The 15,048-nt window shown below is 41.9% G+C and overlaps 1 protein-coding gene across 3 annotated transcripts in view; it reads left to right on the top strand.

Annotated features, from left to right (window-relative positions):
* The window catches only part of ZMYM2 (zinc finger MYM-type containing 2), a 134,470-nt gene that overhangs the window by 102,563 nt on the left and 16,859 nt on the right, over nucleotides 1-15,048 (top strand). For 2 of the 3 annotated variants that reach the window (XM_073613469.1, XM_073613467.1), the window contains exons 15-19: nucleotides 4,834-6,262; nucleotides 6,346-6,453; nucleotides 11,053-11,147; nucleotides 12,336-12,474; nucleotides 12,562-12,707. In XM_073613469.1, the coding sequence (XP_073469570.1) occupies nucleotides 4,834-6,262; nucleotides 6,346-6,453; nucleotides 11,053-11,147; nucleotides 12,336-12,474; nucleotides 12,562-12,707 (1,917 nt within the window). The remainder of the gene's footprint in view (nucleotides 1-4,833; nucleotides 6,263-6,345; nucleotides 6,454-11,052; nucleotides 11,148-12,335; nucleotides 12,475-12,561; nucleotides 12,708-15,048) is intronic. The other variant, XM_073613468.1, reaches the window with a different exon arrangement.

Raw genomic sequence — 15,048 nt, 5'->3', positions numbered from 1 at the left:
GGAACTTTCTTTCTATTGGTTGCCAGTGTCCAGTCACCTAAAGGTAGCGTATAACCCAGATAGAGATAGTCATTATTATGGTGCTCTGTGTCCCGTGATGTACTCCGAGAAAAGGTTTTTTACAGGTAAGCTGTATTAAAAATCAATTTTTTACTTTTTGCTATAATAATATCCCCCAAAAATATATAAAAAAGCAAATTTCTTTCACAGTTTAGGCCGATATGTATTCTTCTACATATTTTTGGTAAAAAAAATCGCAATAAGCGTATATTAATTGGTTTGCGCAAAAGTTATAGCGTCTACAAAATAAGGGATAGATTTTTGGCATTTTTATTAATTTTTCTTTCTTTATTTTTTTTAGTAATGACGGCGATCTGCGTGTTCCCTAGGCAGGTGTTTCTAACTGGGGGTGGAGGGGAGAGATCGCTGTTCCTGATCACTAGGAACAGCTGATCTCCCTCTCTGGCAGTATGACTGACTGTGGCTGGTCGGCAAGTGGTTTAAAGCAACCCCTCTCAATTTTTCTTCTTCTTGGACAGTCCTATACCTGAGATGGCTTTGCTTTATTGTGACTGCGACATTATGGTGGACATAGCGGACACTTTTGACACTATTTTGGGACCATTGTCATTTATACAGCGATCAGTGCTTTAAAAATGCACTGATTACTGTGTAAATGACACTGGCAGGGAAGGGGTTAAACACTAGGGAGTGATTCTAACTGTAGGGGGAGATTATCTCACTAGAACATGAGAGATCACTGCTCCCCATGACAGAGCAGTAGATCTGTCATGTTGCTAGGCAGAACAGGGAAATGCCTTGTTTACATGGGCATCTCCCCGTTTTGCCGCTCCGTGACAAGATCACGGGCCCCTGGCTGACATCGAGCCCGTGGGCATGCTCATGGAGTACACGGCACGCGCCCACTATGCCGCGATTTATTGGGGACGTACCTCTACGTGCATTTGCCTAGCCTTGCCGATGTATATCGTCGTGCGCTGTTCTGCAAGGGGTTAAAGAAATTAAATGGAAAATAATGTAATGTGTAATGAAATAAAAAATTACCATTAAAGTGGTTGTTAAGCCACTTTCACATCTTCATACCATCCCCATCTGTGTTCTGTGTGGCCCTGTGTGAGTAATTTTTATTTAAAAAAAAAAAAAAAGCCAGCTATACCTCATTTCAGAGCTCTTCTCAGCGATCACCTGATTGGCTGGTTTTCTTCTCTCCCCGTCTAAAAGATGCGGCGGGCGGAGCCAAGATTCCCCCGCTGAGGTCAGGAGAGGAGACAGAGAGCAAGCTGATCATGTGATTGCTGAGAAGATCTGTGAAATGAGGTATAGCAGACTTTTTTTTTTTTTTATAAATCACTCACACAGGGACACACAGGATTAGAACACAGAGGGGATGGTATGAAGATGTGAAAGTTATTTGAGAAGCACAAGTTGAGAGGGCAGGCACTGTCACAAGCTGACAGGCCGAGGGGGAGAGAGCACAGGGACGACAGAAGGTTGCGGATGACGGAGGCACGTACGGATGTCTCCGGTGTCAGGGCTCAGCAGCCCTGATATATCTGAGTCAGCGTACAGGGGTTGGGGTATAGCCAGGCAGGATCAGCCAGGTGTTACAGGGGGCCAAATGACACAGCACAAGCACTGTGCTGTATAAAAATGCATTGATTACTGTAAAAATGTCACTGGTAGGTAAGGGGTTAACACTAGGGGGCGATCAAGGGGTTAATTGTGTTCCCTAGTGTGTGTTCTAACTGAAGGGGCAGTGGACTATGTAGGGGAGATGACGGATCGCTATTCATACTCTGTATGAACAGACTATCTTTTTGCTATAATAAATAACCTCCAAAAAATATATAAAAAAAAAAAAAAAAAATTTCTTCCTCAGTTTAGGCTGATATGTATTCATCTACATATTTTTGGTAAACAAAAAATCGCAATTAGTGTTTATTGGTTTGCGCAAAAGTTATAGCGTCTTCAAAATAGAGGATAGATTTATGGCCTTTTAATTTTTTTTTATTATTAACGGTGGACAGATCAGACACTTATGACACTATTTTGGAACCATTGACATTTATACAGCCATCAGAGCTAAAAAAAGCCACTGATTACTGGTATGGAAGGGGGGTTAAACACTAGGGGAGGATCAAGGGGCTAAGTGTGTTCCCTCAGCGTGTTCCAAGTGTAGGGGGGATGGGCTACCACTGACATGACAGAGATCACTGTTCCCGATGACACGGAACAGAAGATCTGTCATGTCACTACGCAGAACAGGGAAATGCCTTGTTTACACGCTCATGCTCCTGCTTTTGTGGACTGACATACAGGTACATCCGTTTGCACAGGAGTATCATTCTGCCAACATATATCGGCGTGAGCCGCTCGGCAAGCTTTTAAACGGACTTCATTTGCAGACCAAAGTTAATCCATTTGATCTTTAAGGCTAGTTTCACACGTTTGTTACGTTTTTTTTTTTTCTGTTCAGTCAATCTGATTTTTTTTTTTTTCTTTACAAAAAAAAAAACTGATATGGATGTCAATTTTGACATCTGTTTTTTTAACAACAAAAAAAAGTGACTGAACTGAACTTCAAACACAATATATCGGTTGCTAAGGAGGGGGCTGGAAAGCCAGCCACCGCGTCTTTAACAACCAATGAGTCATCAGCTGTCAGTGGGATTCTTCGCTCTTTTCTGCCGCAGACCCAGACAACCACCAGCCAGGGTGTTTGGGGTCGGGAAGAGGCCCTTGTCCCCCATCAACAAAGCACCCACCCCCCCATGTTGAGGGCATGCTGCCTGGTATGGTTCAGGAAGGGGGGGTGGGCCACTTGCTTGTCCCCTCCCTTTCCAGACCTTTGGGGGGGGGGGGGTCATGCCATTTTTTATTATTTTGGTATGTGGGGAGGGTCTGAAGGGCCTGGTATGGACCATGGGGGGAGGGCACTCCCATTTTTTTTCAGTTTTTTTTTTTTTTCTTTTTTTTCTTTTTTTATTGCGGATTGATGAAAAATGGACATATGGAAGGGCCGTGTGAAAGGGGCCTAAATGAATAAACAGAAGGACAAATAAGAACATGCAATGTTTCTTTTTATCTGTCTATTTAAGCAGCTGAGCAATGGCTGTTTTTTTGTTTTTTTTTGACAGCTGTGAGCGGGGGAACTGAATGAGCTGAACTGAACAGCTGAATGAGCCATCAGTTGTTAAAGTGGAGTTCCACCCACTTTTACAACTCTTCAGCATCCCTCACTAAACTGCGCACTGTAAACAAATTGGATATTTTTACATTTTTTTTCTCAGCACCTCCTGTATATCTGCTGAATTCATTTTTCACTTCCTCCTCCCTGGCCGCGGCCCATCGCATCATTTCCTGTTTGCAATGCCTTCTGGGAAGGGGCAGCAACTTTCTCTGAAACTGCCGTTGCTATGGAAACCTGACCTTGAGCATGTGGGGCGGCAACCCTCTGAAACTGCCGTTGCTATGGAAACCTGACCTGAAACCTATTACACTGCTTGTGCTGCACTGAGCATGTGCGAGATCTGCAAGGATGAGATCCAGGAAGAAATACAGTCTGGCTTCAGATGCCCACACTTAAGATGGCCACGGCCTGCTGTAAGTTTATAAAATAACAAACTACTGCTATAAACTAACAAAACAGACCTTAGTTTACAGACTAACTTTACTAGAATACATTAAGCTTGTGTATTATAGGGGTATTTTTATTTAAAAAGTATAATTTCGGCCAGAACACCACTTTAAGCAAGCTGTGGCCCCACTCCTTAACAACCGGTTGATTGACGTTTAATTTCAGCTGTCAGTGAGGGAATCCCGTGACAGATGAAATAACCAAGCCTGAAAGTATCGTAGAAATGCTGGATTAAGATCAAGTAGGGGTCGAGTCGAGATTGCGACCTTTTAATGAGTAATCATGCAGCTCTTATGGATAAGTATCTGCCTGTATTTCTCAGCATTGAGGACACCATTGATCCTGACCAAATCTGCAACTCCATTTGCAGAAATGCAGCCCCAAACTTGCAAGGAACCTCCACCATGCTTCACTGTTGCCTGCAGATACTCAATATTGAACTGATCTCCAGCCCTTCCCTGAACAAACTGACTCTTGCTACAGCCAGATATTTCAAATCTTGACTTATCAGTCCAGAGCACCTGCTGAGAAGTAAGCATGAGGTCTTTCATCTGCTGCATTAAGTTTCCTTGGTTGACCACTGTATCTACGGTCCTCAATGTTGCCCGTTTCTTTGAACTTCTTCAAAAGAGCTTAAACAGCACATCACGAAGCCCCAGTCTGCTTTGAAGTCTTTGCCTGGATATTGCTGATGCAGTATAACACTACCTTGTGTCTTGTTGCTGTGCCTCAGTCTTGCCATGGTGTATGGCCTGTGACAATAAACGGTCTTCCACAACTTCACCTTAGTAGCAGAGTTTGGGTGTTCCTCCCCAATTTTAAGCCTCTTACACAGCTGTTTCTGTTTAATGATGGTCTTTCGACCTACATATGAAATTGATCATTTAGCACCCTCTTGGTATAATTGGTTAATCATATATCTAATCCTACAAAATACCTGACTTTGTTCAAGTGTAAAAAGTGTGCGAGTGTAATAATTGATGCTGGTTTGAAGCCAAGGGGTAGTCACACCAAATATTGATCTTAGATTTTTCCTCTGTTCACTCACTTTACATTTTGTAAATTAATTAACATTTAAATGTATATTTTTGAAAGCTCTTACTTTACAGCGTTTCGGTACTGTATATTTTGTTCTTTAACTGACTGAGGGTAGTAATGCTTAACCTTTCTTACAGGTTCCTATTCCTATTTTTGTGCCAGCTGATTGGGACAAAATCAAAGAATTAAATGAAGAATTTAAGCTGAAAGACCTAAAACTAGATATGGACCTAAAGGTAAAAGATTATCTAAAGGTTGAACTGGAAAAGCAGGAAGAGATGGAGGATTCATTGTCATTAAAGGATGAAGACTTGGAAGAAGAAGAAAAAGTAAAGGTAGAAGATCAGGACAGCAGAGAAGTGTGGCATATGTTAGTGAACGATGAAGATGAGCTAAGAAAAGATGATGAATCTTTGCAAGAGGAAGTAAAGGAAGAAGATGATCTGAAAGCAGATCTGACTGATGATCTGAAAGCAGATCTGATTGATGATCTGAAAGCAGATCTGACTGATGATCTGAAAGCGGATCTGGCTGATGATCTGAAAGCGGATCTGGCTGATGATCTGAAAGCGGATCTGGCTGATGATCTGAAAGCGGATCTGGCTGATGATCTGAAAGTGGATCTTGCTGATGATCTGAAAGTGGATCTTGCTGATGATCTGAAAGTGGATCTTGCTGATGATCTGAAAGCGGATCTGGCTGACGATCTGGCTGACGATCTGAAAGAAGATCTGGCTGACGATCTGAAAGAGGATCTGGCTGACGATCTGAAAGAGGATCTGGCTGACGATCTGAAAGAGGATCTGGCTGACGATCTGAAAGAGGATCTGGCTGACGATCTGAAAGAGGATCTGGCTGACGATCTGAAAGAGGATCTGGCTGACGATCTGAAAGAGGATCTGGCTGACGATCTGAAAGAGGATCTGGCTGACGATCTGAAAGAGGATCTGGCTGACGATCTGAAAGAGGATCTGGCTGACGATCTGAAAGAGGATCTGGCTGACGATCTGAAAGAGGATCTGGCTGACGATCTGAAAGAGGATCTGGCTGACGATCTGAAAGAGGATCTGGCTGACGATCTGAAAGAGGATCTGGCTGAGGATCTGACTGAGGATCTGACTGAGGATCTGACTGAGGATCTGACTGAGGATCTGGCTGACGATCTGAAAGAGGATCTGGCTGACGATCTGAAAGAGGATCTGGCTGACGATCTGAAAGAGGATCTGGCTGACGATCTGAAAGAGGATCTGACTGAGGATCTGAAAGAGGATTTGACTGAGAATCTGACTGACCATCTGAAAGAGGATCTGACTGACCATCTGAAAGAGGATCTGACTGACGATCTGAAAGAAGATCTCAATGACTATCTGAATGACGATCTCAGTGACGATCTGAATGACGATCTCAGTGACGATCTCAATGAAGACGTAAAGGAAGAAAATTATCTAAAAAGGGAAGAGGAGGTAACAGAAGATGATCTATCCGATGGAAGCCCATTTCATCCTTTAGAAATTGTGGAAATAGAAGATCCTATAACTGAAGAACAGACATTGTGTGATATTACTGGTATGTAGACTTAAACCCTGTCAATCGCCAAGGAATTCAGCAGATAGTTAAAATTAAACTAATACAGCTGTTTTCACCTGCAGATGAAATACAGGTCGATGAATCTAAAAGCTGCGGTGCCGATAGCCCATCAAGCTTACCAGATGTGCCATATGAGCCAGAACTGGACATTGAGGATGATTTTCCAAGGGGTAAGTTTTAGTGTTGAAACTTAGAATCAGTTCACATTGATACCCTTTTTTGTACTACAGGCATACTTCTCTGATGCAACCAGGTGTTATACCCATACGTGTATTATCTGATATAGGCTACATTGTGCATTAGCTAGATCTGTGATTGATTAGACATTTTGTGTCCTCACTGGAAAATTCACTTTCACTGGTGACCATTGTCTCCAGTACTGGAACTTATGGGGAATCCAAAATGTTATAGTAGTCACCAGCATAGGAGTGGAGAGGGAACTCTTAGGGGCATACCAGTTTGTGACAGCTGTCTAGGAGGGTTAACTTTTATAGTACAGTGTACCAGACTTGTAGCCATAGACAATAACTTGTATGCTGCTACCTTCAGGTGATTGGACATTGGCAAAGGCTTTGCACCTGCATAAAACCCTATGCACTCTGTGGGACTTCACTTTTTTTGCTAGTGTCCTTATGTAATGGACCTCTACTGCTCCTGTAAAAGGTTCTACACCCTTTTTTTCCCTTTTTTTTTTATTTTTTACCACTTCAACTGACATTTCTGGTGCTCACATGGTGCAAGGAGTGTAATTAGCTGCAGAATGTTATACAGGTCCAGAGCCATGAACCAATCCTATGTCACCCAGGCCCTCAAGAACCTTTCAGAGGGTATGCCCACTATGCTGAGTGAAGCTTGGTCCCCTCCGGGAGCCTGCAAGGCAGATCAGGTAGGACAGGGTTTTCCCAGGAATTGTGAATATTTCTTGTTTTTATATTTGGGGCATTATTTAACTTAGCCCCCTTTCACACTTGTGCGACTTGTCCTGCGACTTGGGACTGCAAAGTCGCATGACAAGATATGAGTACCATTCATATCTGTGCGACTTCAAGTAGTCCCTGTACTACTTTGGTCTAACTTTGATGCGAGTTACACAGGCATTCCCTGAAATCGCGCCAGAATTGCGGCGGTAAAATCGCGCGACTTTGAAGTCGCGGTAGAAGGGGCCTTAGAGTGTTTTTCTCTCCTGCAACTATGGTGCCTTGGCAAAATGTTTAAAATTGCCCAGAAATTGTCCACAAACTGGTGGGTGGAACAAGCCTGCCTTTTTGAGTGAAAGTGACAAGTTTTTTATTGTGCAACATTACAAGCTTGCACACTGTGTAAGCAGACTGCCTGCACAGTATCCTTGTTTGCCCCTCTGTCAGCACTGGGGTCACGTTGGCTGAAAGAAACCGAGGGAGAAGAGAAACCCTGGAATTCTAGTCAGTACCAGAGTGCAAAGATATATTGGCTTGGTAAACACAAATTACCTCTATTGTTAGGTGTCCTGCATGTGTGGATTCTGCTGCGTTGTGTAAAACAGATTCTGCATCTATTTTGTGAGTAGCCCGCAGGGGATCCCCCCACTTGGCAATGGTGGAAACAAGGTGCAGAAGAGCTGAGACAAAAGGGCCTAATGTCACTTGTGCTACAAACACTGAGAAAAACCAGCAAAATGCTCAGTTGTTCCCCTGTTCTGGAGTAAGGTCCAATAATGACCCAGCCCCCTTCCTCTAATTCTGGCTGCCTCTAACATCTGCAACAGCCTTTCTGATTAAGGCAAATTACACTGCAAATATGTCGGATTTCTTTTGGAAAACTCTGCCCTTTTTGAAGCCTTCAGTCTCCTGGACCCAAAGCCTTTCTACTGCCTCTCCGTCTGAAACTTTTCAGGAGAATGACTCTGAACCGCTTAACCACTTCAAGGAATATATGAAGGGAATTGAGGTGGATGCAGAAGAGTATTCTGCAGAGGAATTTTCTCCTCCCATATTTTGTGAGAGACCAACTAAAGAGTCATGCCATTAGCTTCATATGCTTTCTGTTGTGAGCTAACATATGATGATGTGTTCATAGCTTTAGTTTAACAACAATGGAATCCCCTCAGCCAAAACAAGCTCCTTTGGGAACTAAACGGTGAAGTCTGAAAAGACCTTTCCTCTGCACACACGATCGGCCAAATCCTGAAAAAGCATTCATTTTTCCCAAACCTTTTACTGAGTGATATCCTATGAAGAAGGAACTTATGAAAAAAAGACCAGTACCTGTAGTGGATCCTGCCATTTCTGTTCTCAACAAGCATCTTGCTGTTCTTGTTGAGGAGGTTTTCTCCTTTTAAAGCATAACTTTACCCATAGCAACTTTATAAAAAATAATGTTCTTTAGCACATGCATTCAACATTAATAATTATGCTACTAAAATGAGTGTGTACTGTAAATTGCCTCGAGCATTGCTCCTGTTCTTGCTGGAGGTTGCCGTTTTTTGCTGAAGCCCAGAGCCCCTGAACAGCAGTAAATCATAAAGCTGAACTAAACCTATCGATTTAATGGTTTCAAAAAACAGCAGTCCCAGGAATGTAACTGTCACATTTGCCTGTGTCATCAGCCAAACTGTCAATCCATCATATGGCTGGTGTCATAACTGATCACATGTACAGCGCCATGTCAGTTGAAGATCAAGCAGAAACTGCTTCATTGGCTTTAAAGGATAGGGGGGTTTAATTCTGCTTTAAGGCTGTCAGCAAATCTGCCTCTACAAATTTGTCCATGCCTAAAAATGGAGAGCAACTGAGCATGTGCAGAGCAGGGTGAGACTGTGTATTACTGGATTTTAAACAGTACATGCACTTCTTTTTAATCTTTTTACATAGCTATACCTGCAGAAGGGGCCAGCATGAAATGATCTAGCAGGACTTTATTTTCTGACTAAAGTTCCACTTTAAGTCTTTTGTCTGTTGTCTGATGACCCTAGCATCTGCGCAGATGCACAGAATTTTGTGGTTTAGGGCTTAGTCTTCTGAGCCTTCTTACAGAAGGCTTCTTTTAGATGTGCCTTTCGATGGTTAACACTAGTTATGTAAATCAAATCTAGGAATTTATCAAAGAATTACTGGGGGGAAGGTACTATTACCCCACAAAATGACTAAGCCTGCTATTTCTATGGCTCCTTTCCCTTCTCAACAAAGGGGATCCTTTCCCTCCACCCAGATGCCCTTCTCTAAGTCAAGGGTGGGACCATCTTTCATTGCAAACCTTGGACCCCAAAACCCTCCAAGCCTCCCTAGAAGTCCTCCTTACAATAAAGAAGTGCCCCCACTCTCTGGAGTAGAGGGGTGTCTGTTGCTATTCGCACCAGTCTGGACCAGGGATGTCATTTTAACAGTCTCTCAACGTGGATAAAGGTATACCTTCTCTGCATCACTGCCCTGACCTGGTGAATTTCCAACTTAGCCCTAGCATCCGGAAAATTGTTCCTCCATCTCCCTAAGGTGGGAACAACAGATGCCAGCCTGTTAGCCCAGGGCAGGATCTACAATTCACTGATTGTCCAGAGCACCTGGTCTCCACAGGAATTGACACGCCACATTAATATTCTAGAACATATATCCATAAGACTGACTCTGCTACATGGTCTCCCATTAAAGATGCAGTCAGACAATGCCATGATTGTGCCTTGCATAACCATCAAGGGGGAACCAGAAGTCAGAAAGCCCTGAATCAAATGCAAGCCAGATTCTCTCCAGGGTGGAGCTCCACATTCCAACTCAACTACATACCAGGAGTGGAAAATTCCTGATTCTCTGTCAGATGGGGAACACCATATGAGCTCCAAATTCAACAACAGGTTTGTGGCCAGATACATGGATTCCCTAGACTTTGCAGTGTATATCCTGGTGATTCTTTGGTGTTTGCACTTCCTCTAGTGCTGCTTCTCCCTCGACTGCTTTACAATATAGGGGGAGATCGGATTCTGGCAATCCTTATGGCTGCAAATTGGCCCAGGAAAACCTGATACATGGATATACTTAGGTTCCTGGTGGACAAGCCTTGGCCTCTTTCAAACAGGCCAGACCTCCTGTCAAAAGGCCCTCTGTTCCACCTTACTTCTCAGTCCCTTACTTTAAAAAGTCTGCTTGGCCTGCTCAGAAGTCCTAATATGCATAGAATGATGGTTCCCTAATGTGGTTGGCTAAAGTAGGCCCTATACTGTTCAAAATTTGGGCAGTTCAGCTGAGACTGGCCAAATTTTGGTTAGTGTTTGACAGGTCCCTTTTGACAGAATGGACAAGTTGGAAAATGTGTCACGATCACTGGCTCCAGGTGCTGATCAGTGCATTCTGACAGCAGCAGTAGCTGTTTCCAAATAGTGTCACAGCGAAGAGATTCCTCCATCCACCTTGTTTGCGTGACTGGAGGAATCTGTTCATTTTTTTTTTTTTTTTTGTTCAGCCCGCCGGCCAAAAAAAAAATGTAAGGCCAGCTTTTCTCAGCAGAGTGCAACTTTTCAAAACATAAGGGGGGGGGTCATTCAATAATTTTGTAACACTTTCTGGTATTATTGTCGTATTAGAAACTCCAGGTAGAATAAAATGTTATAAATAAAAATAATAAAGCCCTTAGTAAATATTGTGGAAAACAGGAAGTGTCATCTTGTAAACTTGGTGTTTTGTTTTTTTTTTTTTCTTTAAGGACTAGGATCTGTAAATTTTAGTGCATATGTGTCACAAGGATGTTTGAATGTCTGCATAGCTTCCCTTCAAAGAGTTAATCCTGCAATAATTTCTTTACAGCAGCTGAAGAACTTGATACAGAAAGTGAGTTTCTGTTGCCTCCCGTTTTTGGGGAAGAGTATGATGTGCAACCAAGACCCAAGCCACTTAAAAAGGTATATATATATATATATATCTAGTGTATTATCTGCATTGTCACAAGAAACCTATTATTCCAGAGACATAAAAATTCTCAGCTTAATCTCCTGCCAGCACAACTCTGGTGACAGTGAAAAGCAACTTTATCCACATACTGATAATCTACACCAGTAAGGAGCATGCAGAGCTCCACATCACAAATGGAATCACATTCTTAATGCACTTATTTAAGTAACACTAGGGTTTTTTTTTTTTTTCTTTGGTGTTTTATAGATTTTATTGTGATCTTTGATCTTCTTAGTGAGGCATTTGTATGGGGTTTTAATCATTTGTAACTGCTAAAAGCAGTCTTGATGTGTTCAGGCCACAGTGGTCCTTTGTCTTCATGACAAAGAAATATTGTGGTTAGAATTGTGCAAAGTCTGCCTTTTTACCTTCTGCCATTAGTTGGATAAAGTTAGAGCCCTGATTACTATTCCTGGTGTGGCATATTGCTGACTACATACATTGATGCCACTAAATAATAATCTTGTGAAGTGGAAAGATCTGCTGTAGTTTCTGTAGAAATCGTCATTTCGGGGATGTCTATCTCCTGTGTCCCTCCTACCTTCCTAGGTAGTTATAGGGGGTCGACAGGAAGTTACACTCCTGGAAAATTTCTAGCAGATGTTTCCTCTTCATCTATTTTTGTTACAGGTACAGTTGTTGTTATAGTTTAGTGTACTGTATATTTCTGGTGGTCTAGCAAATTATGTTACAATATTTTATATGTAAAGATGATTTTATTACAAATTTGTGTAAACATTACCCGAGTGTAATTTACAAAACTTCATATAGTATTTATTTACAATTGCTGTGCAGCAGACATCCAGCCTACTGTGTGGATTTGGCTAAAGGTATCCTGCAGGGTCAATAGCCACTTGTGGATAATGGGTGCACAAGGAATGCTCTAAACTTAACCAAAGTACCTTGCTACTTGGACCGGCTGCATAGTCTGCACACAGCAGATTGGTTGTTTCAGTGGACAGTGTTGTAATGAACAGGTACACTTTAGTACACTGTTCTTCTTCTTTTTTTTTTTTGTAAAGAATCCTAGGCTGACCTGCCTTTTACATTTTACATTACATTTTATAATCTTATATTTTGTTTTTACACAAATATTTTGTTATATCTGTACTGTAACCCATCATTGCTCTGAATTTCAGGGATTGAAGAGGAAGGCAGTTTTGAGTGACAGCTCTCTTCCTGAAAGCTCAGTGTGTGCGTTTCCTCTTAAATGTTCCTATGGTGTTAATGCCTGGAAGCATTGGGTTAAAACTACTCCTCAAGAAGAGCTTGTTGAAAGTAGGTTTAGCTTATATCCTGTTGTATCATTTTTCTTCTAGTTTTGGGGATGTGTTCTTTTATTAAATATAACACTTTTGTTTTCAGCAGTGAGATTAAAAGAAAATCTTCTGGAGCATACAGCGTGTGAGCTCAGCCATGGGCTTTCACGGTTTGTGAAGGAGGTGCGAAGGTCAAATGGGGACAGCTATTCACCTGATAGCATCTATTATTTGTGTTTGGGGATTCAAGAGGTCAGTGCCATAATTTAGTCCATTTTTTTTTTTTTTTTTTTTTTTTTTTTTTATAAGCTTGTTTTGTAAAACAAATTAATTTTTAATGTAAAATTTGACCTGTGCGGTTTGATTTTCATTGACCTCATGACCAGAACTAGGGTGTTTAACCTCTTTAACTCTTAATGTGTCCAGTTAGTATATCCTTGTCAGAACAGGTTAAAACAAGCTCACTGCTGTTCCCTCAACCCACCAATCTCTGCTTGATGAGATAGAGCAGAGGGCAGGGAGACATTAGGTATCTAAGATGTCTCCATATCTGGCACCTGCCCTATGCCATCAGGTTTGTTAGCCCCTTGTGATGCACCCATTTCACGGGTGCATGCAGTTTTGAGGTCTGACATATTCAGTATCTATCTGTGTGGCCCTACTTCATCTTTTATTTTGTGCAAAATATTTGTGGATTAAATTGTGTTTGTATTAAAATCCATTTATGTGTATTCTTTAAATTTGATAAATAGTTGCACAAATATAACAACATAGAAAACTGCAACTGCCACCATTTTTTATTCTATGGGGCCTACAATTTCAGAAAATGACCTAATACTACTCCTGGGTTTTTCACTTCACCTCTGCCTGTGAGCACTATACAATCTTTTCTTGATCTTCCATTAACTATGTAAAGCAAGCCCCTGTCTGATTGGATTCAAATTTAATGGGTTTGTTCCTATAATACACAGTTTTGGTAAATCTAAAGGGGATTACACAATTGTAGTGTTTGTATCGGCGAGGAGGTGTCTTCTAGGATGGAATAGAAGTTTGAATGCACTGTAGCAGGCAGACAGCTGAAGGATGTTTTTTTAATGAAATTGATAGGTTTACAAGTAGCCAATCATGACAAATTACCATTATTAGAAAGTGTTATAACTTGTCTTGCCATTTGCTATCTTTATGCTGTTCTCTTGCATTGGAGAAACTTTGACACATCTATACATTCCTGAGAGGCACATTTTTTACTTGGCCATGTTTCATTTCTCGGGGACTATTCAGATATTGCCAAGAAATCCCTCAAATTCTTAGCTCTTTGTGGTGTTGGATGTCTAGGTCCCACACTGTCTTCACAGTGCACGAGTGATGTCATTAATTTGTGATGATCAACAATTTGTCTCCCTTACCTTCAGAGATTAGCTGCAATATCAGTATGAGCTGCACTATATGCTTCTGTCGAGACTGACATTATAGCACTACTGTTCAGATTCCTCACTCCAGGAATACCTGGTGTGGATTTGCAAATGTGATAGACATTCAATGTTATCTCTTTTTAAAAAGCATGCTGTAAAGACATTTGGGCTTAAAGGGGTTGTAAACCCTCAAGTTTTTTTCCCCTTAATGCATCCTATGCATTAAGGGAAAAAACCTTCTGTAGTGCAGCAGCCCCCCAGAGCCCCCCTTTTACTTACCTGAACCCGATCGTTCCATTGACGGGGACAAGCACAGCAGCTCCAGCCGCTGTCTCGGGTCCTCATTGGATAGATTGATAACAGTGCAGCCATTGGCTCCCGTTGCTGTTGACAGTTCCAGGGGGTGGGCCAAGTTCTGCTGTCTGTGTCAATGGACGCAGCAGCAGGACTCGGAAGTGCGCCCGCACGGGTGTCCCCTTGGAATGCGGGTCTCCGAGGGGGCACTTGATGCAGGGAGGAGACAAGAGTGCTGCTGGGGGACCCCAGCAAAGGAGAATCTGGGCCACTCTGTGCAAAACCCTTGCACAGAGGAGGGTAAGTATAAGGTGTTTATTTTAAAAAAAGTCTGATGCTTTGTGCATATTATGGTTGTGTTGGCAGATCTATAACGAAGTGCATGCAGTTGTCAACAGTATTTTGCAACTTTGTTGCTTTTTTTTTTAATGTGACCTTTGTTTAAAGAAAATGTATTTGTGTGTGAAAACTAGGGATCGACCGATATCATTTTTTCGGTGCCGATACGATGCGGATATTTCGGCAACCTCTCAGGCCAATAGCCGATATTGTCTGCCGATATTCTGTACATTTAAAGAAAAAATGTTTACAGTTCTTTATTTTTTATTTTTATCACTGTTATTGCTGTCACAAGGAATGTAAACATCCCTTGTGACAGTAATAGGCAGTGACAGGGTACTCTTTATGGGAGAGATCAGGGATCTAAAAGGACCCAAAACCCTTCTTCCTGCACTTGAAAGTATTCAAATCGTCAAGATCTGCGTTTTTGAATATTTTCTCTTTTTTTAAAACCGGCGCCTTTAAGATGCCAGTATTTCGGGAAGTGATGTCATGACATTGCTTCCAGGTTACTAGATCCAAGACCCAAACCAAGCATCGGCTTTGGT

The sequence above is a fragment of the Aquarana catesbeiana genome, linkage group LG02 (genome assembly GCF_042186555.1).
Source record: "Aquarana catesbeiana isolate 2022-GZ linkage group LG02, ASM4218655v1, whole genome shotgun sequence".
NCBI lineage: Eukaryota > Metazoa > Chordata > Amphibia > Anura > Ranidae > Aquarana > Aquarana catesbeiana.
The sequence above is the reverse complement of the archived record's forward strand: the minus strand, read 5'-3'. Positions and strand labels throughout refer to the sequence as shown.